General features: G+C 31.4%; 4 protein-coding genes and 1 non-coding gene across 9 annotated transcripts; 3 read left to right on the top strand and 2 right to left on the bottom strand.

Annotated features, from left to right (window-relative positions):
• Positions 1 to 623: 623 nt before the first annotated feature.
• Positions 624 to 2,898, bottom strand: LOC106446845 (probable 1-acyl-sn-glycerol-3-phosphate acyltransferase 5). 5 transcript variants are annotated; one of them, XM_013888655.3, is made up of 4 exons: positions 2,689 to 2,898; positions 1,469 to 2,181; positions 1,275 to 1,405; positions 624 to 1,199 (listed from the first exon to the last, which is right to left on the bottom strand). In XM_013888655.3, exons 2-4 carry the CDS (start codon positions 2,017 to 2,019, stop codon positions 748 to 750), a joined length of 1,134 nt encoding a protein of 377 aa, XP_013744109.1. In that variant the 5' UTR covers positions 2,020 to 2,181; positions 2,689 to 2,898; the 3' UTR covers positions 624 to 747.
• On the top strand, positions 2,628 to 8,570 carry LOC106446846. The gene is made up of 2 exons (XR_007323982.1): positions 2,628 to 2,861; positions 5,661 to 8,570. It is a non-coding gene; the product is annotated as an uncharacterized LOC106446846 (transcript).
• An 8,010-nt stretch (positions 8,571 to 16,580) lies between these two features.
• LOC106446847 (phospholipase A-2-activating protein) lies at positions 16,581 to 21,695 on the top strand. Its single transcript, XM_013888658.3, has 21 exons — positions 16,581 to 16,808; positions 17,058 to 17,389; positions 17,617 to 17,789; positions 17,879 to 17,939; positions 18,044 to 18,183; positions 18,269 to 18,458; positions 18,568 to 18,629; positions 18,731 to 18,819; positions 18,919 to 18,991; positions 19,072 to 19,131; positions 19,216 to 19,362; positions 19,452 to 19,490; positions 19,597 to 19,634; positions 19,716 to 19,802; positions 19,925 to 20,090; positions 20,334 to 20,411; positions 20,514 to 20,650; positions 20,884 to 20,960; positions 21,066 to 21,135; positions 21,296 to 21,361; positions 21,451 to 21,695. The coding sequence occupies exons 1-21, from the start codon at positions 16,746 to 16,748 to the stop codon at positions 21,583 to 21,585; spliced, it is 2,283 nt and encodes a 760-aa protein (XP_013744112.1). The 5' UTR covers positions 16,581 to 16,745; the 3' UTR covers positions 21,586 to 21,695.
• A 779-nt stretch (positions 21,696 to 22,474) lies between these two features.
• On the bottom strand, positions 22,475 to 23,414 carry BNAC05G34150D (transcription termination factor MTEF1, chloroplastic). Its single transcript, XM_013888659.3, has one exon. The coding sequence runs from the start codon at positions 23,412 to 23,414 to the stop codon at positions 22,587 to 22,589; it is 828 nt and encodes a 275-aa protein (XP_013744113.1). The 3' UTR covers positions 22,475 to 22,586.
• A 156-nt stretch (positions 23,415 to 23,570) lies between these two features.
• LOC106446850 (30S ribosomal protein S17) lies at positions 23,571 to 24,270 on the top strand. The gene is made up of 2 exons (XM_013888660.3): positions 23,571 to 23,772; positions 23,914 to 24,270. The coding sequence occupies exons 1-2, from the start codon at positions 23,611 to 23,613 to the stop codon at positions 24,082 to 24,084; spliced, it is 333 nt and encodes a 110-aa protein (XP_013744114.1). The 5' UTR covers positions 23,571 to 23,610; the 3' UTR covers positions 24,085 to 24,270.
• Positions 24,271 to 24,422: the final 152 nt, after the last annotated feature.

Here is a 24,422-nt window from a genome sequence, read left to right as displayed (position 1 = left end):
CTCTTAGCTTAGGATAGGCTAGGCTACCTGCTTCAAATGGTTTATATAGAGAGGATAGGCACGTTACTGGTGAGATTAGATCTATAAAATTATCATAATAACATGAAAACATGGGTCCCTAGCATCATATAAGACAATAATCTTGTGACTAATCTCATGTGCATATCTATTTAAGCGCATATGTAGGGGAATATCGAATGTATGAGATGGTCTATACTATACATGTAGATGACAGTGTAATCGATATTCTTTTGTTGTCTTATGATACTTTTAATATAATATAAAGTAAGAACACCCGTGAGACATTGGCATTACTTTCGTTCCAATGTGCTAACTTGTCACGGGCCTTCTTTGGTGTCCTCAAACTTTATTGGGGACTCAAATTTAATTGCTTTCATATGCAACTTCTTGTACTTTTGATATATCTTAGACGTATTATCCTATCCCAATTTGACAAATTTTTATTGAGAAATAAACGATATTTTATTCTGCTTTTGCTTTTGGTGAAACTGTAGTGCTTCTGTGAGTTAAGAAGCAGTCAAAGGTGTCTTATGGTTGTATTTTTGTGTTCTGTACCTGCCAAGCTGTGAGCTAACATGTGTAATCTATGAAGACATATAAGATAGAGTAAAAGTTCATTTATTGCAGCTTGAGTTCACATTTCACAAGTAGAAATTGGATAGAGTCTTAACCTCAAAATATATACAAAAAGAAAAACATTATTCCATCATGCGAAATGGCATAACATTAAAAGTTCATTTTTTTACTAATTTGAAAGCTTTTCTTTGCAGTCTCAACAAGTGGCGCAGGACGAAGATTGAAATGAGTAGCACAGGTCAAGTAGGCACAGACCAAAGAGACATAGATCTTGAACCAGATCATCGACGAGAAGAAGGTGAGATGCGTACAGATGATCGTGAACACAATCACCGCCAAGCAGTTTATCAGTTGCTTTATTGTGCTGAACTCTTTTTCTGTTCCTTCGTTAGGGAAATGGCCACGAGAGTAGAACTCACTGAGCAGCTGGTCTTTGATCTGGAATGTGTTCATTAACCAAGCACTGATTTCCTTTTCTTCATTTGGGATTTGGTTTTGGCTGATTCGACGGATGTGGATGTGAACTTCTGATGGTTCAGTACCATAGACATTGTCTAAGAAAGACGGACAACGGGTTTTGTAACCGATGGTCACATCATAAACTGCAACAAGTGCAAATAGTTGCATAAGAGTTTGTTTCAATCAATGATGCAAAAACAGCAAAAGTATAAACAAACCTGCATCAAGTGAGCAACCCAGTTCTTCCAAGCAGGAGACGAAACCTTTTGTCTTGGGAAGCAACACGTTGTTCAGTATGGGTAAACCATTTTCAGCTGCAAACTTCTTGCTCCTTTCGCGTTTCGCCTCTCTGCATGGTGAAATGCTTTAAACCAAAGGGTTTCTAAACAAGCATCAAGAAGAGGGGACTTACGTGTAATCTGTGCCCTCGGGGAAAAGACCAAGCCATAAACCATCTCGAGGATCCTTAAAACTGGAAACCATCTGCCTCAAGTTTGCTTCATCTACTTTCCATTTCCGCTCAACGGGGATAAACTCAAAGAGGTGAAACGCCCAACCGAACAGAGGCAACTTCATCAGACTGCTCTTAAGGACATACTTCATATTCCCAATCTGACCTTTACGCAGTGCAAGATCCCAGAAGTACATCCAGTCAACCTCTGTTCGGTGATTGGCAATGAGCAACACTCGTGACTCACAAGGAACCTTATCCCCAGAGAAGATAACTTTGGTTCTGTTGATCTTCTCAAAGAGGAAAGGCCACAAGGCGAGCCACGAGCCAAAGAAGAAATAAACACATTTACGGCTGTAGTGTAAGCTGAAAAGCCTCATCACTACAGCTGATAGGAACCCCCAGAAAATCAACATCATAAAAGCTGTTGAAACCAACACCATCAGACATATGATACCTCTTAACATTCTTATCAGAGACATGTTATTAGAGTTTGTAAGTTTCTTTTCCATTTTGTGACACCTTATAAAGATAATCTATATATACCCCTCCTGTTGTGTATGTTCTTGATTCAATAAATAGTGAATTTCACCAATCTGGGGTTACCATAGTCACTATTAGAGATCATATGGTGATAACATCAGAACAGAGTGCTTGGCACAGAACATACTCACCTGCAGTTATATGATCAAAGACTTTAGGAAAATATTTTAGGATGATAAAGAATTTAAGCACTTGACATAACGCAATATATTAATCAAAAGAGAAGCAAACTATGAAAAAAATGTCTTGATTTTTTTTTAAAAAGACTCGAAGCTGAGAAATCCTTGATGTTTAATTACTTAACACACTAAGGGTTGAGAGATTAATTAATAGATTAAAAAAAAACTAAGAATCTGACTTATAGCTGGATTTAAAATAAAAAAGAAAGAAGCTTTATTTTTAGAAGCATCTCGTATATTATATACACTGTAAAAAAAAAGAAAAAAAAACTTCCGACCATGATAGCTCAAAACTCAGGAAGGAATTAAAAAAAAAAAATACAATCAGACAAGAGAACATTACAAACTTACAAAAAAAAAATCAGAATACAATGCAAGCTGTAATCCACCTATCAAGATTTATATATATTTTCAGAAAGTTTGCTGGAAAGGAGATAGAAGAAGAAGACAGCTTACTACCTATCATGAAGCTTCGGGGGTTTTATAAACAGTGGAGAAAGGTGTATTAATGGCCGAGAGAAAAGATCACCAAGGAGTCAAGGGACTACGACCGGTTTTGAAAAAGGGCTCGGAGGTGGTTGTTAATTACGGCTTATGCCACCACTCTCGTACAAAGAACCCAGCAACGGAAGGTGCGGAAATTTAAACTACTGTCCGCTCCTCTTTCGCTAATTTTAGATTCTACCACGTCACCGTCCTTGTTTGTTCATCCTTTTTTAATACTAGCTTTTTAATGTTGTGTTTTCTTCGTTTTTTTTTTTTGCTGGTTGGTTTTTCGTTTGGTGTTTGTTACTAGACCTTGGCGTAAAATCCAGAACCCGAAATCTGAACCGAACCTGAACCGAAAAACCCGATCCGTTATTCGACCCGAAACGTAAAAATACCCGAACGGGTCTTGTAAGGTGGTACAAAAAATATCTGAATCCGAAGTGTTATTAACCGAACCCGAATGGGTAACCCGAAAAATCCGAAATTAATAGTCAATATAAATATTTTGAAATATATATAAGTATTCCAATTATTAAATTTAATATTTGTGGCAATATTATATATAATAATAAATATTAAAATTCTAATAAATGCTTTAAGTACACAATTAGTTATAAATAAGTATTTTATAATTTGTTCATTGAAATAAAAAGTCTATTCTCTATAAGGCAATACATATTGTTTACAAATGATGTTTGTTTTCATTCTTGATGTAACATTTTATTGTTATTTTATCAATTTTATATGTGATAGATTAATTTTTATTTAATTTAGATGTTTTTCTTTATGTTTTACTTCAAAATTTTTGTTTTTTGCTTTGGTTATATCCAAACCGAACCGATATAACCCGAATCCGTACGATATATGATTACTTTATGGGTTTTATGATGCAATACAATTTTGAACCGAACCCGAAGTGTTATTATCCGAACCCGACCCGTACTAATAAAATTTTAGCATAAGACCTAGAAGCGTAAACCCGAAAATCCGAAAACCCGAAAAATCCGATCCGAATGCCAACGGGTATCCGAACGTCCAGACCTATTTGTTACCTTCTACTTTTAAATTTGATTACCATTAAATAATGTTAACTCGTAGATTGTGAGTCTTCCATTCTCGTTTGGCTTAAAAAGCTTCATACTACTAATTTAATGGCTTAATTTTGGCATTCAAGGTGATATAATAAGTTATGACGCCTAAATAATTCGGTTGTTTTTTTCATTGGTTTTCTTATGTGGCACAAAATGAAAAGTTTTGAAATAATAAAATTTCTTTAAGAAAATACCATATCATATATATATATATATATATATTATATATTTGCAAATTATTGGATCATATTTAGATTGGAAATATTATTCACTGCCTCACTGATATGTGGTGCTTATCGGTGATGCTTTGTGGGATCTATCCAGTCAAACTCCTCTTATCATAACATATCAACACCTTTTGCTTCGGTCTTATTTTTTCATGGCCGTGAAATAATGAGATATGTTCTATTGATTTGAGTTTTCATCTTCTATTATATGGGCTATACCGTGTCAATCCATACTTAGCCGATAGGCTGTACCGTGTCAATACATACTCAAGTACTAATCTATTATAAAAATTCATCCCATTGTTAGCATATATGAAAATGTGCAAATATATCTATTAATATTTTTGCTAAAAGATTCTTAGTAGATGATTGTCCAGAAAAAGGATTATATCAGCAAATACGGAAATTTCATTTATAGTCAAAATTAAAAAAAGGTATTAAACTAAAACCTTTTGACATAAATTCATATAAATAGAACTTGTCATGGGAACAGCAAATTTTAACAGATGTTCCTCTCGATAGAAACAAAAGCTAGAAGAAATATATAATGACTATCACAAAAACCTCTGTGACTTTTTTTCTTGTAACAATATTGGCAATTTTAATGTCCAACTATAGTGTTGTGGCCGCATCAGGTATGTGCTTATTACAAAATATTTCTTCTTATTTTTGTTATCTTCCAATTAGCTTTAGCCACAAACATTCAAAATATTGAACCAGTAGTAGCCAAATGAATTTTAATGTATAATTGATAATATTTTTGAGTTATTAATAATTCAGACCCTTATCTCAAACTAACTCAGGGTCAGATTGGTAATGGCTGTAACTTTAAAAATTTTGTTGTAAAAAAAAATCCGTAGACTTTTTGATGTGGTTTTAGATTTTATTGTTGTAAAATTTTATGGAAAGCTCCAAAAAAATTGTTCTATTTTTGTCTATACAGAACACTTGTACAGTTGTAGATGATTTCAAGAGCTGTAAAAATAAATTAGACTGTGGACAGCACCTACAGTCACTACCAATCACACCTTCGATGAACCGTATGCTACTAATCAAAGGGTATAGGCTATATGTATGTGTAGTAGAATTGAAATTATTATTTGAAATACATTATCCGATCTGAAACCCGATTTGAATATCTAAATAGCATAATTAGGATTCATCAAAACCGGAATCAAATTCATGAAGTATATTATAAGGATTATGAATATATTAAATATGTATTTTATTAACATTTTTAAAATATATTATATTTTCAAAAATAAATTACTTTATAACATTATGTTTTGTAATTTTATATTTAATCTTTATACAATATTATTAGTTTTTAAAATTTAATTATTATTTTAGTGTTTGGATATAGTTTATTTATTTCCATGGATCCATTTCGTCAATACCTAATGTTTGGATATATATGAATTCTGAAAATCTTGAAGGTATGAATCTGAATTCAAATAGTTAAAACATGTCTGATGAATCTGAGAACCTTGAAATCTCCAGGCATCCATGAATATTGTCCATTCCTAATAGTAATTATCATACATATTCTTAAGCTGTTTTTTAAATTATTATTCGACATTGTATATGCATGATTATAATTCGACTGTGTGTTGTATACCTGTAGGGCCACCAAATTGCACAGCTCAGTGTGTGCCAGGAAAGTACGGACTTCATGAATGTATCTATGACTGTATAGTGGCTGGGTACGACTATGGAACGTGTAATCCGAACCCTACTGGAAAATGTTGTTGTGCCTACGAGGGCCATGACCGATAAAAACTGATCTTATGTATTCTTATAATTGGTGATTTGACGATGGATTATGTTGTTCTTAGTATTATGTTTTAAAAGGTGACTTTTTCTATTGTTCTTTCTCAATTTTATTTGGTAATAAATTTAGCGAAACAAACTAATTTTTATTGTTGTATGGTTTTTATTGCCTTTAGTAAACGAAATTTAAAAACAAAAAACAAAAAAAAAATCGTTTGATTAGAGTGTTTAGGTCAAACAGCTCAAAACAGAGATGTTGTATGTATCATATATATATATATGCAAATTACTGGATCATATATTGAGCCTGAATATTATTCGTATCCTCACTGATATGTGGTGCTTTGTGGGATATGTCCACTCAAACTCCTCTTATCGAGTCCATCAAAACATCAACACCTTCTGCTTCGGTCTCATTGTTCCATGGCCGTAAAATAATGAGATACTCCATCAATGTTTTTTTTTTTTTTTTTGGTAAAATACTCCATCAATGTTGAGTTTTCATCTTCTATTCTATCATATAATGGGCTTTTGTGTTTAATAATAAGATCTCTGATGATTATATGTTGGACTGGACTCCTTAGCCGAAAGAGACCATACAAATATTATAAGTAAAAAAGAAGTATTAAATTATAAGCTTTTTAGTTTTTGCTATATAATAAAAATCATCCCATTGAAAATATAAAAATATATCTATTAATATTTTGAGAAAAATTCATATAAATACCTCAACTGAATTTTAATAAGCTTTTTGATAGCCAAACTGATGACAAAAAAAAAAGATAGCCAAACTTTTTTGCTATCCGGATTAATTCTGAAAATAATCATTTTGCTCAGTTTAATACACTTAATTTTAAAATTATTATCATTTTAATACAGAAACTATTTTCATTTTAACAATAAACACTAATTTTCTAAAAACTAACTTTTAAAATCCCTACAATTCATAAACAAATCTTAGAAAAGTTCAAATTTTCTTTTAAGTTTCAAGAAAAATATTAACTAAATTTTGGATAAATTTTTAAAATTTATAAAAACTGAATTCTGAATAAAATAAAAAAATTAGTAAAATATTTACGAAAAAAACTAAGTTTGGAATTAAAACAAATACTTATCTCATAATTTTTAAAAATTATCCAAATTTTAGATATTTTTATTCCAAAACTTAAAAATAAAATTAGATATTTTAAGATTTAGCTTTAAATTTTAAATTTATTTTTGTAAAATATGAAACTTACTAATATTTTTGATTAAAAACATAGTTTAAGTATTAGAATGAGCATAGTATTCAAAGTAAATGTATTAAAAGGAGCAAAATAATTAGTTTGGTTATTATACTGGATAACAAAAAAGTGGGTATTAAAAAGCTAATCAACATTTTAGTTGGGTATTTTTATGAAATTTTCCTTAATATTTTAGCAAAATGTTGTTAGTAGATTTTGTCCAAAAAGGATAATCTTAACAAATACGGAAATTTTATTTATAGTCAAAGCAACAAAAACGCACTAAACTGAAACGTTTTGACAGGAACTACACAAATATAAAATAATTTAAATATATTTAAAGTGTTTTCATTTCTAGCTAAAATTTAAATTAATTTTTATATTTTTATCACGTCAAATTTGTCTATTTATTTTACAAATCATAAACTTAGCTAAACATAATCTAATTATTTTACAGATCGAATTACAAATCATAAAATATAATTTTTCAAAAATTTGTTCTAATTTAGTGTCTAACGATATGTCACTTCGACTATTTTTAATAAAGAAACATCTAACTAATAGTTGTAGTCTAAACTATAGATCTAATGTTAAATTTTCAAAATTGCTCTTCACTTTAATACACAGTCACACGCATAAAATAAAAGGATATTATCGTAAACTAAGCTTGTCATCATTTGCCTTTGTTGTGGAAACTCATCATCTGTCGACTCGAAAAAAGTTTTTCTTTCTCCAAGAACAAATCCTTTTTTCTTCTATGTGTTTGCCTCTTGAAATTTTCCGGATAAAATCTCTGATTGATTTAGAGACTTAAGGGTAAAAAAAGTACTGGTGCTGAGAAGAGTAGTGATTTGGAGAAGAGTTTGGAAGTCGTTTCTAGCGGTTTCAGCGCGTAGTTTGCTCTTCTCCTTCACCCTTCTTCTCGCTCTCAAGCTTGATCGTGTTCTTTCTCAATCATGGTGGTCAGTTTCTTTCTTTCTTTTTTCATAATTTGCTGCATTGACTTCTTTGTATAGTCAAAGTTGGGATAATTATCTGAATCAGTTGATGAGTTTCTTTGATATTGAGTTTTGACTAAGTTTAGTTTAGGTACAAACTATAAAAAATATATCCTTGTGTGTTTAACGATGTCTAAAGTAGAAGCCCTTATCATCCTTTGGCTCTGTTTTTTGCAGATTTATATGTACACCCTTGTGGCTGTTTCGTGCTGTGATTTCTCGTGGTAGATTTCGCTGCATGCTACATCTATGACATCTTTAGTGGTTATCACCTTTGCTCTTTGTTAGCATCATGTTGTTTGTAAATTTTAAATTCCGGGTTTGTGGCAGTGGGCTCCTTTTCAATCTGTTATGGCAACGCCACTGCTTGTTGCTTTTGAGATCATGCTCTGTGTACATCTTGAAGATCAATATGGTATACTCTTTAACTTGTATTATTAATCGCGGCTGTATTTATAGCTGGTGTGTTTGTTTATGATAGATTTGGTTGTGTCCCTGACTCCTTGTGTTGTAGTTGTTTATGATATATTTGGTTGTGTTTTACCGTTGCTTGCGTTCGGGTAGGGATTTGGGACTGGACTTGGTTTCTTAGTTATTGTTCAATACTACTTACCATCATTCCAAAAAAGTTGTAACTTGTTATGTTTTCATTTCCTTTTTGTTCTTAGGAAGGAATGATTCTTGCTCATTTGTGTGATGAGCTGAAAGGACAAAAAAAAATTATGTTTGGAAACCATATATTTTTATTCAAAATGCAGTCTTTGGTCTATATTTCCTTTGCACTTGAAAACGCTATAAGCGCAATATTGAATGATGGGTATGTTTTTTTTTTTGCATTTTTATGTGTTTTCTGCTTCTTTTATTTATGGTCATTGCATAGCATACTCTTATTGGAAATTGTTTTCTCTTAAGTATGAATGGGTGGTCTAAGACTATTGGAGATAAAACGATTCTTGGGAGTGAGACTCTTTTACCAACATGTGTACCTGTGACTATTTCACTTTCGATAGCTAGTTCTGCCATATGAGTCACGATGAGTCTTGTCCCATTGCAGAGACATTTATAGCGATGTGCTTGAGAGTGAGATAAGCGGTCTCTACGTACAAAATATTTGGAAATAATAAATATGTAAAACTATACATTTTTCAAATAGATGTTAAATGTAGTATTTTCATTTTTTTATATTGTATATTTACTTAAAAATGTAATAGAAGTTTAATATAATATTTCTATTTCTTATATTGTATATTTATTTATTCTAGTTTTCTTGCTTTTATATCAAATGATAATATTACGATAGATGTTTAATGTAATATTTATGTTTTTCCTATTGTATATTTAATTATTCTTTATTTTTTTCTTATAATGTAATAATAATTCCATATAGACACTTCATGGAGTCTTAAATAATCCATTTTATTAGTACATATTTTAAACAAATTCAAAAGAAAACAAACTAATTTTCTAATTGGGCCAGTCTTTAAAGCCCATAAGCTAATGTTCTTATTTTACAACAATTATTTTATTTATATAAAATATAACATTACAAATAAGATAATAAAAATGAAACAAAATGAACATTTAAAATAAATAAAATACAATATAACACATGAAATAAAATTTGAATTTTTTTTCTTCCAAACTTTTTCGATAATAGAATAACAATTCTATCTTTTCGATGCGATTACATTCAGCAATCATACAGTCGATCAACTTCCAAACCTTTCTTCGCAACTTTCTTTGTTGTATAACATTGGCCCAAACTCCAATTTAGATATATATATATATATTTATATATTTATCGATTAAGAATCTAATATAATGATTTTCTAAAAAGGAATAAAGATCGGCCTTGCCAATTTTTAACAATTCGAAAAACATCGCCATAAAAAAATTGTTCTCTTAATATTTGTTATTGCACACTCTATCCATGATCTCCATGGAAATTGTTTCCAGAACAAAGAAGTTAGGATAAATTCCTTACCAGTTGAATCTGGATTCGACACAAACATATTGACTGTTTTGTCATCGATCATAGCCACCAATTCCATGCCAGAGATAAGAACAACTAATTGAATTATGAAGTGGTTAACACCCAAAACGCCGTGAGTAATTATGCAACTCTTCTTTATTAGAGAGAAGAGAAAACCACAAAGAAATCGTTTCAAAAGAGAACCTGAAGATAGCTACTGTTCTTTCTTTTCTTGTTCTTTCGAGCGGAAATATCATTTTTGTCAGTACTGTTATTTAATAAGAATCACCGCTTAAATACGGACGATGGATCTTTATTTTGTGATCCAGCTAAGTATCATCGACTAGTTGAGAGGTTAGTATATCTTTCGATCTCGTGACTGGAGCTATGCTACTCCATTCATATTTTATCTTAATTTCTGTTTGTGACGTGCATTGGGAAGCCGCATTATGCGTCATCTATTTCCTCAAAAGATCACTAGGACAAAATATTTTCTACTCACAACTGATAACTTGGAGTTCTCCGTGTATTGTTTTGCGGACTGGTCCTCATGTCTCATCACTCGTCGTTTGCAGTTATGCTAAGTGGATCTTCGATTTCCTATAAAACTAAAAAGAAAGACACAATATCTCACTCTTCCACATAAGCTGAATATCGAGCTAGGGTCGTATCTACTTGCGAGATCACGTGGTTTCTTTCGCTTCTGTTAGTACACATATACTTTAGTATTTCTGTTAGTACACATGTCCCATTTTATTGTGATGGTCAAGAAACAGTTATATTGCGTCCAATCCAGTTTTTCACGAAAGAACCAAATATATTGAACGAGACCGTCATTAGTGTTTGTGATGCAGTTTATGATAATCTTATCTGAATGGGTTATATAAGAACCAAAAATCAACTTATAAACATTCTTATCAAAGTACTTGGCCGTCTTCAGTTTGATGTTTCATTATCTGAATTGGGTATTAAGGATCTTCAATCTCTAACTTCAAAGGAAGAGTTAGAATTCATATCTATACTATTATTTGAGAAGTGAATTAGCTTACTAGTCATGTTCTCCATGATTTTAGGTTATTTGCTTATTTGTCATATTATTTTTCTTATTTGTCATGTTTTTATTTATTTTTTAAGCTTATTTGTCATATTTTTCATGATTTTAGGTTGATTCATTAGTTTTAATAAATAATTTTAAAAATTGCTTAAACTACCACATTCCTAACACTATTTTCATGTTTACATTAACCACATTCGCCTTTACTTTTAAAGAGATAAATAAACACCTCTACCCATGGAGAATTTTCATGTTTACCACATTGTTAGTATCATTATTCATGTTTACCTTCAATAAAGAGACATTTTCAAAAATACATTTTTTATTAAGAGACAAAAGACTCTTATACTCTTGCTCTACACACACACACACACACACACACACACACACACACACACACACACACACATATATATATATATATATATATGCAATAAAAATTATTTAAATAAAAAAATATATGTTTACTTTAGTAATATTAAATCATATAATATTTTCTTTATTTTTTTGAGTTACTTTGACAATCTTACTTTTCATGTTCTCCATGATATTAGATTATTTTTTATTTGTCATTTTTATTAGTTTTTAGAAGCTTATTTGTCATATTTTCCATGATTTTAGATTTAATAATTAGTTTTAATAATTAATTTTTGAATTGTTAGTTTAAAATAATTTGACTGAGTATTTAATAAATATTTTTATTATATTACTGATAATTTTAACGGGTATTATCAAATTTTATTAGTAATTTTATAGCTATGTTCATCTTGTGTTTACTTTAGTAATATAAAATCGTATAATATTTTCTTGAGTTACTTTAGCAATCTTGTGCTTAGTTATGTTCATTTTTAATCGTATATTAAACTGTTACTAATCAATTTAAGTTTGTACTATTATTTGAAACTTTATTAAATAAGTAAATATAAGGATTATAATAGAATTCTTAATATTTGCTTCAGTCCAATTTTTAAAATCATATTTGTTATAGCATATGTAGCGTAATATACACTAAATGATTTGTAAGAAATTTTAATTAGTGAAAACTCTATCATATGTAAATACTATATACTATATGTTCATAATTTTATTATTGTTCTTTAGTCTTTCTTAAAGAAAAATATATATACATAATGAGTTGGACGTCACTGTAATGATCAAAAATTTAAAGTCTTCATAAGTATAACACGCTTAACACATATAGTATAAATAATTAAATAAGTGGATATATGAGTTAGAATATAATTTTAGAATATATCTTCAAAAATATGTTGCTTAATGTTTTAATATGTATATATTAGCTTATTTTAAATAACTAATTTATAATTTGTTATAATAAAATAATATGGTATTTGATTGATTACATAATTTTCATTTTCATCTGAATATGAATATGTCGTTATAAGACAAAAATCATATATATCCCTAATTTTTTTCAAATTATCTGAATCTATAGATATATCTGATTATAATCCTAAGTTTATTAACTAATATAATATATTTAATATAAAAGAAAATAAGCATACAATATCTTGAGAATGTTTACTGGGATCTTCTGTATTATATTTCAGAATCTTTTGAAATTAATCTAACACTAGATTTTTTTCCCACACATCCGTGCGGATATTTTTCATTTTATAAATGTATTCGATATTATTACACATGTTTTAAAAATATAATTTCCATTTTAGTGTTATACATTATGTAACTCTATAATATTATTATTTATATTTCTTATTTCGTATTATTAATATATAGTGATTTGTTTAATACATTTAACTTGTTATTATTTTTATTATTTAAGAATATATTTTCGAGTTACCTACAATAAAATAACAATCTGAAATAATCAAATAGAGAACTTCTTCCAAAATATGCTTTTTCTTTAATTTATACATTTTGCCTAAAATTTATTTTAAAATTTATTTATTTATATCATAGAAAATATATTTTTAAGATAATTTATATTTACATTTTGTGTTAAAAAATATACTATATCATTTTAGCATTTTACAGGATTTATAAGTAATAACATTGTTTTGTTAATAGTATTACCCAATTGTTTTAGTAAATTTTATACATAGTAGCATCTACCATATTATTTAAGTAAATTTTATTGATATAGAATATTTTTTGGATGTTACGATATTAAGTTTTATTTTTTAATTAATATTTTAAAATATTAGATTAATTTATTTTTTACAACATATATAGTTTGTTTTTTCGTGATCTATTTCAAAAAGGTTTTCTTTATTATCTACTCCCTCCGTTCTCGAAAGTAAGATTTTTTAGATTTTTTCTTGTTCCACAAATATTGATTTTCTATATTGTTAAGGTACTTTTTTATACTTTTGAGGAACATTAATTGAGAATATTTGAATTGATTAAATTTCATTGGTGAAAAGTTATTGGAAAGTGTATTAATAAAGTAAAAAATAAATTAAATTATAATATCTATTAAATTCTTAATAAGCGTGCATACTCTAGAAAATCTTACTTTCGGGAACAGAAGGAGTATGATTTTATCTGTTCTTCTTTATTATCTACGATTTTATCTTTTGTAAAATTTAAAGTATTATTGATTTAAGTTTGAATATTTATTTTCAAAACTGTATATTTTGTCAAGAAAACTTTGGAAAATTAAAATTAAACAACTATTTTTGTGTTTGTAAGATTACATGAATTTTGAATTTTTTTTGTTACTACATTAATAAATTATTTTATAAAAAATATTGAACTTTTGGTAATGTTTTCTAAATATTTTCAACAGATTTTGTTATAATTAAATTAAAAAAACATTATAATTAAAATTTGGTTTGTCATTACTATTTTAAATGAATTATTAAAATTTCATAGTTTTATAATAGCATATTTTTAAATAGTGTATGAACTAAATGTTATTATATACCATTATATTTTTTATATAAACATTTTTAAACAATATATTGTTGAGAGTTTGTAAAATAAAAAAAAGATAACATATACTTGTATATATAAAAGTTTAACTTATGTTAATATTTTATTTTGTATAAAAAGATTATATAGTTTATGAATTTAAACTCGTTTTAATGTTGAGTGATAATCTATTTAAATGAAACTATTTCAAATTTTGTTTTGTTAATTTACCTATTTAATATAATTTTGTCATATTTAATTCATAAATCACTTCTATTTTTGTGTAATACTGAACATAATGATAAAAGTTTTTTTTAAAAATAGTATAAATTTTTTATTTTCTTTTTTGTAGAATAAAAATTTAATTAACATTTATTTATAATAGTATTATATTACTAATTACAAAATTAATTAATGTGTTATTTTTAAAAATATTTAAATGTAGTAAGATTTTATTAGATTATTTCTCAACAGATTTTCTTATAATTAAAAAAAGAAAATTCAAATTTATTGTTGGTTTATTGTTAATGTAAATAATCAAATATGTCATATTAACTAATTCTTTAAATGGTCCTACTATATGAATTGTTAATATTAGATAAAAATAAGATTCTAAATTAATAGATTACATTATTAATTAATTATATACACAAATAATATATACTTAGTCATTAGTATTTCCAAGTATTATAATAGATACTTTTCAAACTTAAATATTAAATTTATATTACAATTCATGTATGGTAATCCGTTAAAAAAACAAAAAACTTATATGATATTTTCTCTCTATAGTTTTTACCTTTTTCATAATTTTGAGATACATGTATTAAGATGATTAATATAGTGAAATAAAATTTAATGTTATTCTTCTGTTATTAGCCATTCAAAATTTCTCTATCAATTTTTAATCAGCAAATTTAATTTATCAAAATTATTATAAATTCAAATATATAAAAATTATTAACCGTAAGTGTATTTAAATGATATTATATCGCGATATCGCGGCAAATCATCTAGTATAAAATAATTACTCTTATTTTGATATCTACTCTATTAATTTATAATCCTACTTTTTATTTACTTAAAAATGTTGTCATTTAAATTTGTACTTATTCACAGTTCATTAGCTTTTATGAGAAATAAACTATCTTATATACTTGTAATCAAAATAAATATGACCAATGCTCATATGCAAACAATCATGGGCTTTGTTTATAATGTAAAAATTTGATATTTTTATTAAATATTTCATACGTTCTAGATCTTTGTTTATGATGTGAAATGTCATCTATTAATTAATATATATTTATACTAATTTTATCCAAATAAATATATATCCATCAATCCAAATCATTTTTAAAATAGATGTCAATAATATATTTAGTGACAAGAAATTATCGTTACTAAATCTTAACAATGTATTCAAAAATCAAAAAAATGAAAATATTTTTGGTTGACAAATAATAATTTATTAGAATATTCTCCCTATATATTCTTTGAAACTCGGTTCCAAATCTGAATATTTTTTTTAATTAAGATAATGCATTTTTTTAACAAAATGTTTTAGCAATAGTGTTTCCTAAAAACATTTTTATTTAAATTTAATTTCTTTGCTCGTGTGGGACATGGCATCTCTAATCCATTATTGCACACTGTTAATTCATATTTTCTTGGCCATAGTTGACCAAAAAAAATTGAAGCTCACACTTTTTACATTACTAGGAGAAAATGATGAAACTGTGAACTCAATCTTGATTACTGGTCTAATTAGAACGATATTTGAAACTCGCACTCTTTACATTATTAAGAAAAAAAAGATGAATCTATAAACTTGAATCATGTATTTTATGAGTTTAAATGAGTAAATAGACAATAATAATAATCTGGAGGAAATTTATACAAACCTTCAATTTTGTTTTTGTTTAGAAATCAAACATTAGAAATAGATGATTTAGAATTCAGTAAACCTCAAGAAAAACAAGACTCATATATGGTAGGTATAGTAGACCAAAAACAAGAACCATAACCATTCAAAAACACTAACTTCTTTTAAATCCGTGCGGCTTAAGAATCTAGTCTATACTATTAAAAGGGAAGAAGTCTTAAAAAATCTAGTTAAACAAGGTTGTTAGACCATTTCATTAGACTTAACTATTTATTTGGTCTTACCTTATATTTCTCTAACTATATAAATACTTTACATAATTTAAATGAACTCATTTATTAATCTCCCATAATCTATTATATAATTACTCTAACAATAAATCTCCATGAATATATGACATATTATTCAAACATGTATAGTTCCATTAATAGTATAATTTTTTAATGATTTAGTTATGTTTAATAGGTATGTAATTTGTATTTTAAAAATTTATTTGGTCTTTTATTTTTCGGTTCCAAAGATATAGGATATGCTCGGTTATTTAAGAAATTTAGTTTAATTTTGGTTTTTTTTTTTCAGTTTGATACGGTTCAAGTCATCCGGATAAATGTACCCAAAACTATACATTAGAAATTATATAAGAAGAATTTATTTAATTTCAAAAATAAATTTGTGTTTCCTAAAAAGCAGATCAAATTCTAGTTTTCCATTATTTTCTAAGGATAATATTACCATTATGTTGATAAATTAAATCCTAATACATTAGCTGTGTATATAAACCATGTAAGGTACTGTAGTCAAGAATACGACCTTTTTACAATATTTTTGATCGGAAGATCCCTCTCCTCCTCCTCCTCCTCCTCCTCCCGCAAGTCAAGTCACTTTTGAGTCGCTTTGGGTCATTCGTTCTCAGTGATGATGGATATCGATTTCGACGAATACAAGCTCAGGTGCGAGCTACGTGGCCACGATGACGATGTAAGATCTCTCTCTCTCTCTCGTTTTCCCTCCTTCCTTGTTCACGTGATCGATTCTCCTTCGAGATTTCGAAACCTTATAACTTTAGAGTCTGTTAGCTTGATCCAGCTCCGTGATTCCACTTGAATGTGATTTTGCATTGCTTCGATTTGAATTTCATGTGCGGATTTGATAAACTAGAGCGAGCCTTAGGTTTCTGATTAGATGCTCGATACTGTAATTGACCTAATTGTAATTTGATTCTCTCAGGTCCGTGGAATATGTGTGTGCGCTGATGAGCATATAGCTACCTCCTCAAGAGACAGAACCATTAGGGTATGGTCACTTGATTCTGATAATAAGCGAAAGTATTCACCTTCCAAGATTCTTCTGGGTCATACGAGCTTCGTTGGGCCGCTTGCATGGATCTCTCCCAACGAGGAGTATCCTGAAGGAAGGCTCGTCTCTGGGAGCATGGATACTTCCGTTTTCGTTTGGAACCTGGTAAATGGAGAGATTGTTCTGTCATTGAAGGGTCACAAGATGCAAGTCACTGGTGTTGCTCTTGACAACGAGGACATTGTTTCATCTTCTGTTGATCAGTAAGTCAGTCGGTGTATATTATTAGCCCGTGGCTTTCCTTTGCTGTTTATATTATTTTATTCTAAAGCCTAGTTCTAGGTGTTTTAGGAATCTTAGCTGTGTGTGTTATTGTCTTGATGTGCCTTACTAGCTTTAGTAATACAAATGGTAAATATATTGGAATAATGTCTACTCGTATTATCTAGTATAACTTAAGTTCTTATTTGTTTTTCCCCTTGTTCTGAAGAACTCTGAAACGATGGAGAAACGGCCAGCTTGTTGAATCTTGGGAGGCGCACCAGTCGCCTATCCAGGCAGTGTTGAGATTGCCGTCTGGTGAGCTCGTTTCTGGTTCAAGTGATACCACTCTCAAACTCTGGAAGGGAAACACAAGTCTACGAACTTTTGCTGGGCATGCAGGTGAATTTCTTTGTCAATATGAGAAGCTGCAGTAAAGATATCTTATCTTGTGAAGTGCTAATATAATGACCTTCTGTTTTGCAATGTAGACACTGTTAGAGGATTAGCCGTGATGCCTGATTTAGGATTTCTTTCAGCATCACATGATGGGTAAGTTATTTGCTTCGTACAACCTCTTGCTTGTTCCATGCCATTTTCCCAGTAAATCAGGCTCATCCATCTGTTCCTTATCGGATTTTTTTTTATATAAACAGCTCAATCAGGCTCTGGGCTCTAAGTGGCGAAGTTCTTTTGGAGATGGTTGGGCACACCTCCATTGTTTACTCAGTTGACGCTCATGCATCTGGCCTTATTGTTAGTGGGAGTGAAGATCGCCATGCCAAAATATGGAAAGGTAATGATGGTTTTCCTTTTAATTTGAAGTCATGTTTCTTATGGCTTGAGGTGTTGTTCTTACTTGTTGCTTTTGTTTGGTACAGATGGAGTATGCGTTCAGAGTCTGGAACACCCAGGCTGTGTCTGGGATGCCAAGTTCTTGGAGAACGGAGACATTGTGACTGCATGTTCAGATGGAGTGGCTCGCGTCTGGACAGTACGTGATGGCATGATTGCAGATCAAATGGAGATTGATGCCTTTGATTCCCAACTTTCTCAGTATAAACTGAGCAGGTGATCTGATCATTAAATCCTGTGTCCATAGATTTTTTTTTTTTCATTTTTTTCCCATGGCAGTTTCATGATTTTTATATGATGATGTGTCATATGTTCCTAATCTCAGGAAAAAGGTTGGGGGAATGAAACTTGACGAGCTGCCGGGGCTTGATGCTCTGACTTTACCAGGTGCCACTTAGTATCCAAATTTTGTATTATAAATCCTGTCGAAAGTTGTAACTGATACTGTCTGGCAATGGTCATTCTTACTATTTGATGTATTCTATCAGGTACCAGTGATGGCCAGACAAAAGTCGTAAGGGAGGGAGACAATGGTGTTGCTTATGTATGGAATATGAAGGATCAGAGATGGGACAAAGTATGTCAACATAATGAGCTTTTATATCTTTTTTCTTGATCTTTCTAGTTTGCTGGCTACATGTCATTTTCGCTCTTCACTTATTATTAACTTTTTCAGATTGGTGAGGTTGTTGATGGTCCAGATGGTGTGGCTGACCGTTCTCACCACGGTGGAGTTCAGTATGATTTTGGTTAGATTACAAACCTATTATGACTTTATTTAAAATAGAAGTGAACAAAAGTCTTAGGCGGTTTTTTATTTTTCTTATAGTTTTCGATGTTGACATTGGTGATGGGGAACCTATCCGAAAGCTTCCTTACAATCGATCAGGTACCTGAACCGTGTTGCTTCCAAGTGAAACTATAAGCAAGTGCTTCAGTTTATTTATACCTAAAATGGTTTATTGTTTGGCAGACAATCCGTATGATGCAGCTGACAAATGGCTTCTAAAAGAGAATCTTCCCCTCGCATACCGGCAGCAGATTGTTGAATTCATATTACAAAACTCTGGGCAGAAGGACTTCAATTTTAATCCATCTTTTCGTGATCCCTTCACTGGCGGTATAGCTCATGTTTAAAAAATATTTGTCTGAGATTTTGTTTTTCAGGTTTTTCATGTAATTTTATGTTCTGTCGTCTTTGTGTAACAGCAAATGCTTATGTACCTGGGCAATCATCTCATGCAGCTGGTATGAATATATTTTTTGGGTTATTCTTACATAATACTTAAAGGATTCTTATTCCTTGTAATATTCTTCCTTTTTACTCACGCACTTTCACTCTTTTCTGTTGCAGCAACTACGGCAAAACCCTTATACAAGCACATTCCAAAAGTACGCTAGTTTTCTTCTTTCCTTATTCCTGTGTAGCGTTTCTAGATACTGATCCCTGTTTTTCCATTTTTTTTTCTCCAGAGAGGTGTACTAGTTTTCGATGTTGCTCAATATGATGGGATCCTGAAAAAGATGACAGAGTTCAACAATACTCTACGAGCTGATCCAGTAAGCTCTCAGTAACTTCTGCCACACGAGCACAGTTGCACCAAGAATGATTCAATGGTTATTTTACTTTTTTCTAGTGCTGGTAATTTATGTTTTTGATACTATTTTTCCATCTCATGAAGGTACATACTGACAAATCCCTGACAGAAGTTGAAGTATCCAGAGTAGGCGCAATGGTGAAAATACTCAAGGACACCTCACATTACCATGCTACTAGTTTTGCTGACATGGATATTTCTTTGATTTTGAAAGTGTTACAAGCATGGCCACCTGCGATGATGTTTCCTGGTAGGTCTTCTCTTTTCAATCAATTAGTTAAAGAAGACTGTTTAAGCCATTTAGGTAGTAGTCATATAGCTAAATCAGTCAATTTTCTAGTATGCTTATACAACAATCTAAAATGAGATATGTTTTGGTTTCTTTGATATGTATTATTGTTTTCTTGCAGTCCATAAAGCAATTTAGGTAGCCAATGTTTTTTCGTGCTAACTGTTGGATATAGCGCTTATGCTTATGTTTTTGAATATGCAGCTACCGATTTAGTCAGGATGCTCGTTTTGCATCCTCATGGAGCAAGTCTACTTATCAAGCATGTGGAAGGCAACAATGGTAATCATCTCACGTGAAGCTAATGGTTTTCCCAACATGAATTAAAGTATCAGCTAATGTTCTTCACTAACTTGTATCTCTCTGTAAATTAAACTCAACTAGATCTGCTTCTGGATCTTATAAAGAAAGTCACAGAAGATTCGGCTCTTCCTGCAAATCTTCTAACAACTGTTCGTGTACTTGTTAATCTATTCAAGAATCCTTCATTTCATTACTGGCTACAGAGGCATCATAGTCAAGTAAGTACTATTTTTTTCTTTGGTTTTATATCGTAATTAGAATCTGTGATTATCTCCATGAACCAGCTATTGGTATCCTTGTCTAGTATCAATGTCTGGGGAATAGGAATGAAGTTTATGATTGCATTTTACTATAGTGCCTAAGATTTGTGTCTGTGTGTGTTTATTATGATGATTTGAAACAGTGGTTTCTCGGGTATTCAGCCTTTAATCTGTGATGTCCATTGATGCAGATTCTTGATGCCTTCTCAAACTGTTATTCATCCCCAAATAAGAATCTGCAGTTGGCATATTCGACATTGCTTCTCAAGTATGATACCCCTCTTGTACAACTTTTGCTCTATAATCTATGATACTCATTGTTGAGTTTTAATCAGACCCCATGATCGATATGTTTTTTTTTTTTTTTTTGCAGTTATGCAGTGCTATTAATAGAAAAGAGGGATCAAGAAGGCCAAGCTCAAGTCCTTTCAGCAGCATTGCAGGTAGGCCTATGTTTTGGTCATATTCACCATCGTGCATAAATCACATTCATATTTTACCATTGAACTGAATCTTATCGGTTGTAGTTGTAGTAAATTCTGGGATAACCAGTGTATTATATTTATCAATCTTTGTCCTAAAAAAACATGGATCTCTTAACAGATTGCAGAAGAGGAAGCTGCAGATGTTGATTCTAAGTTCCGGAGTTTGGTAGCAATCGGCTCGCTGGTTAGTTCTTAAACCCACTAGAGTTCTTCCTTTTATGGACAATTGTATATCTGCTTGCTCTGGTTACACAATTATTTTTTACCTGACAGATGCTTGAAGGCCTGGTGAAGAAGATAGCAATAGATTTTGAGGTGGAGAGCATTGCGAAATCAGCAAAGGCATCTAAGGAAGCTAAGATTGTGGAAGTTGGTGCTGATATCGATCTTGTAATTCGCCAACCTTAGAAGGGAGACTTGTGAGTGCGCCCGAGATTAGGATTGTTTTGCATATGAATTTTGTATTCAATTTTATTTACTTGAAAAACTCAAACTAAATTTTCTAGCAGAGCATCATATTTTCTAGGCTTGATAAAACCAGAAATCCCATATCCAATCCGAACTCAGAACCAAAATGCCTGAAACTATACGAGTCAAGCCATGGATATTGGAAGGTGGTAATTAGGATTTAAATTGTTAATGTTGTTACCAGAAGAGAAAAAGACAAAAATAGCACTAAATCAGTTTTTGTTTCCAAACTAGCACTCAAGGTCAAAAGTCACAAAAATAGCACTTAATGTTTTATCAAAAGTCACAAACTTAGGGTTTAAGAGTTAAAGGGTGGGGTTTAGGATTTAGGGTTTAGGATTTAGGGTTTAGAGTTTAGGGTTTAAATTTTAGGGTTTAGGGTTTAGGGTTTAGGGTTTATGGTTTAGGGTTTAGAGTTTAGGGTTTAGAATTTAGGGTTTAGGGTTTAGAGTTGAAAAATGAAGTTTTGGGGATAAGATTTCAAATTTTGAAAAATAAAAAAATTAAAATTTTCAAAGGATAAATTTAAAAAGGTGCTATTTTGGTCATTTTTCTTTTTGAGTGTTATTTTTGTGATATAAACTTAGAAATATGCTATTTTGGAGATTTGCCTTTACGAGAACTCAAACCTGAAAATTCGAATAAGCAAAAACATCTGACCCCGAAAACCTTAACTAATGTCCATAATAATTACTCAGAATTAAATAAATATTCTAAATATTTATATTTCATGTTTATTTTAATGTGGTATTTTTGGTAATATCTCTCGTTCTTAACCAAATCTGAAACAAATTCAAATCTAAAATAAGTTTAGACAAGTTATAAAATATAAGTGAACTCAAAAGTATTATTAACCAATTTCGACCATAACAAATACGGTATATCCGAATGAAACTAGGAAACTGAACCCGAAAAAAAAAAAAAACTTGACAAGAGAGTGATCATGGTTTCCACTTGGAATAGAACTTGTGATCACCCCACATCAACATCCTACTAAGCGAAAGCCTAACGCCTTTCTTCTTCAAATGCCAATGCCTCGGCTTTATCCTCTTCCCCAAGCTAAACCCAAAATACTGAGGAAACTTCTTCAACTCTTCCAACTCTCTTTCCATATCGTAAACCAAAAACTCAAACTTGGGCCTCAAGTTATCCTCCACACTGTACCCAAATATCGCCGGGATCCTCCCACACACTCTCGCCGCCTCCTCGTGCTCAAACCCTATGCTCTTGAGGAACCTCATCTTCGCTCTCAGCTTCTCCACCCTCGTGTTGAGCACGTGCGCGTTCGTCTTGCTCGCTCTGTTCAGATTCTTCACCCCCAGCTCCTTGAGGTAAACCAGCGTCGGTCTCAAACAGTACTCCACGTCGGAGAGGAGGATGCTGGGGCAGTTCACGATCAGTCCTCTGGATTCCGCGGCGGAGGCTCCGAGCTCGCCGGCGAGGAAGTCGAAGACGGGATCTGTTTCGGAGATGGAGAAAGTCGGAGAGAAGAGCTGCGGGCAGAGGTATAAGAGGCGAGGGAAGTCTTCGTCGGAGATTCCATTTGATTTTAGGAAGTTCACGGCGGAGAGGATGTGAGGGAGGTTGTCCACCGCAGGAGCGAGTCTTGGATTCTGAGGGATTACTCCGAGAGACGAGAGGTATCTTAGGTTTTCGCGGTGTGAGGTATTGAACTTGAGATAGAGAGGTCTAGAACTTGGAGGAGGAGAGGAAGACGAGGAGAGTGATGATAGAGGTTGAAGACGAAGCGAAGCGGTTACAGTAGCCATAGATTCCGTCGTTGATTCTTTATCCTCATCCCGGTTCGATTTTATATTACCAGATATTAATTTTAATCCGGTTCAGTATAAATCCGGTTCAGATCCATTGGGCTAAAACTAAAAGCCCATCAATATAAAACCCTAGACTATCGTCTTCCCCGGCCTCCAGATTCTCACTTGTTGATTTCTCTCTCCGCTCAGAAAAATGAAGCCGGTGATAGGTACGGTGGTGTCGAACAAGATGCAGAAGTCGGTGGTGGTAGCCGTGGACAGACTCTTCCACAACAAGCTCTACAATCGCTACGTCAAGCGTACTTCGAAGTTCATGGCTCACGACGAGACGAACGCCTGTAACATCGGCGATCGAGTAATTCCCTCAAACTTCTGAAAGATTTTGTAGTGAATTTGAGATGCATTTGATCAGGAGCTCGAGCATTTAACGAAGCGTGCGACTTATGGATCTTGTTAGTCACTGATCCTAAAAGGAACTTGCTCTGTTATGATGCAGGTGAAGTTGGATCCTTCGAGGCCATTGAGCAAGCATAAGAATTGGATTGTTGCGGAAATCATAAAGAAAGCACGAATCTATTCTCCACAGGCTGCTGCTGCAGCCGCTCTCAGTTTCTCAGCTGCAAAATCTCCGTCTGAGTCTTCGGTTCCCCCTGTTTCGTCTTCCTAAGGGGTATCATCAGACTTCTTTTTTTGGTGTTGAGTTTCACTTGCAAGTTCAGTGTAGTGTCTCTTGGCACCTTTTTCAAAGATTAGGTTGTTTCAGTTTTGTGGAACTTCATGTGACTTTGTTGTTTCTGATAATAAGTTATCTGACATTTGGCACAACTACTATGTGGCATTTCGATTCTGAGTTTTTGAAGTTGTTAGAAACCATTGTGCGGCTGGTTACCTGTTCTTGGTCGTACCACTAGAATATATATATATATATATATATATATATTTGGCAGGTCCTTTTCTCCTATAGTTTACCAGTTATATGGTAGTCTACACAAAGTCTTACCTTTT

The sequence above is a fragment of the Brassica napus genome, chromosome C5 (genome assembly GCF_020379485.1).
Source record: "Brassica napus cultivar Da-Ae chromosome C5, Da-Ae, whole genome shotgun sequence".
Taxonomy (NCBI): Eukaryota; Viridiplantae; Streptophyta; class Magnoliopsida; order Brassicales; family Brassicaceae; genus Brassica; species Brassica napus.
This window is presented reverse-complemented; position numbering and strand designations above follow the sequence as displayed.

What these genes read in the sequence shown, in the direction of transcription:
- LOC106446850 (XM_013888660.3), top strand. Translation starts at nt 23,611, where the DNA reads ATGAAGCCGGTGATAGGTACGGTGGTGTCGAACAAGATGCAGAAGTCG. An exon ending in CCTGTAACATCGGCGATCGA is followed by an intron (nt 23,773 to 23,913) that starts GTAATTCCCTCA and finishes GTTATGATGCAG; the next exon opens with GTGAAGTTGGATCCTTCGAG.
- LOC106446845 (XM_013888655.3), bottom strand. Translation starts at nt 2,019, where the DNA reads ATGGAAAAGAAACTTACAAACTCTAATAACATGTCTCTGATAAGAATG. An exon ending in CCCGAGGGCACAGATTACAC is followed by an intron (nt 1,406 to 1,468) that starts GTAAGTCCCCTC and finishes TTCACCATGCAG; the next exon opens with AGAGGCGAAACGCGAAAGGA. An exon ending in GGGTTGCTCACTTGATGCAG is followed by an intron (nt 1,200 to 1,274) that starts GTTTGTTTATAC and finishes CACTTGTTGCAG; the next exon opens with TTTATGATGTGACCATCGGT.
- LOC106446847 (XM_013888658.3), top strand. Translation starts at nt 16,746, where the DNA reads ATGATGGATATCGATTTCGACGAATACAAGCTCAGGTGCGAGCTACGT. An exon ending in GCTTCCTTACAATCGATCAG is followed by an intron (nt 19,132 to 19,215) that starts GTACCTGAACCG and finishes ATTGTTTGGCAG; the next exon opens with ACAATCCGTATGATGCAGCT. An exon ending in GCATGTGGAAGGCAACAATG is followed by an intron (nt 20,412 to 20,513) that starts GTAATCATCTCA and finishes AAACTCAACTAG; the next exon opens with ATCTGCTTCTGGATCTTATA.
- BNAC05G34150D (XM_013888659.3), bottom strand. Translation starts at nt 23,414, where the DNA reads ATGGCTACTGTAACCGCTTCGCTTCGTCTTCAACCTCTATCATCACTC.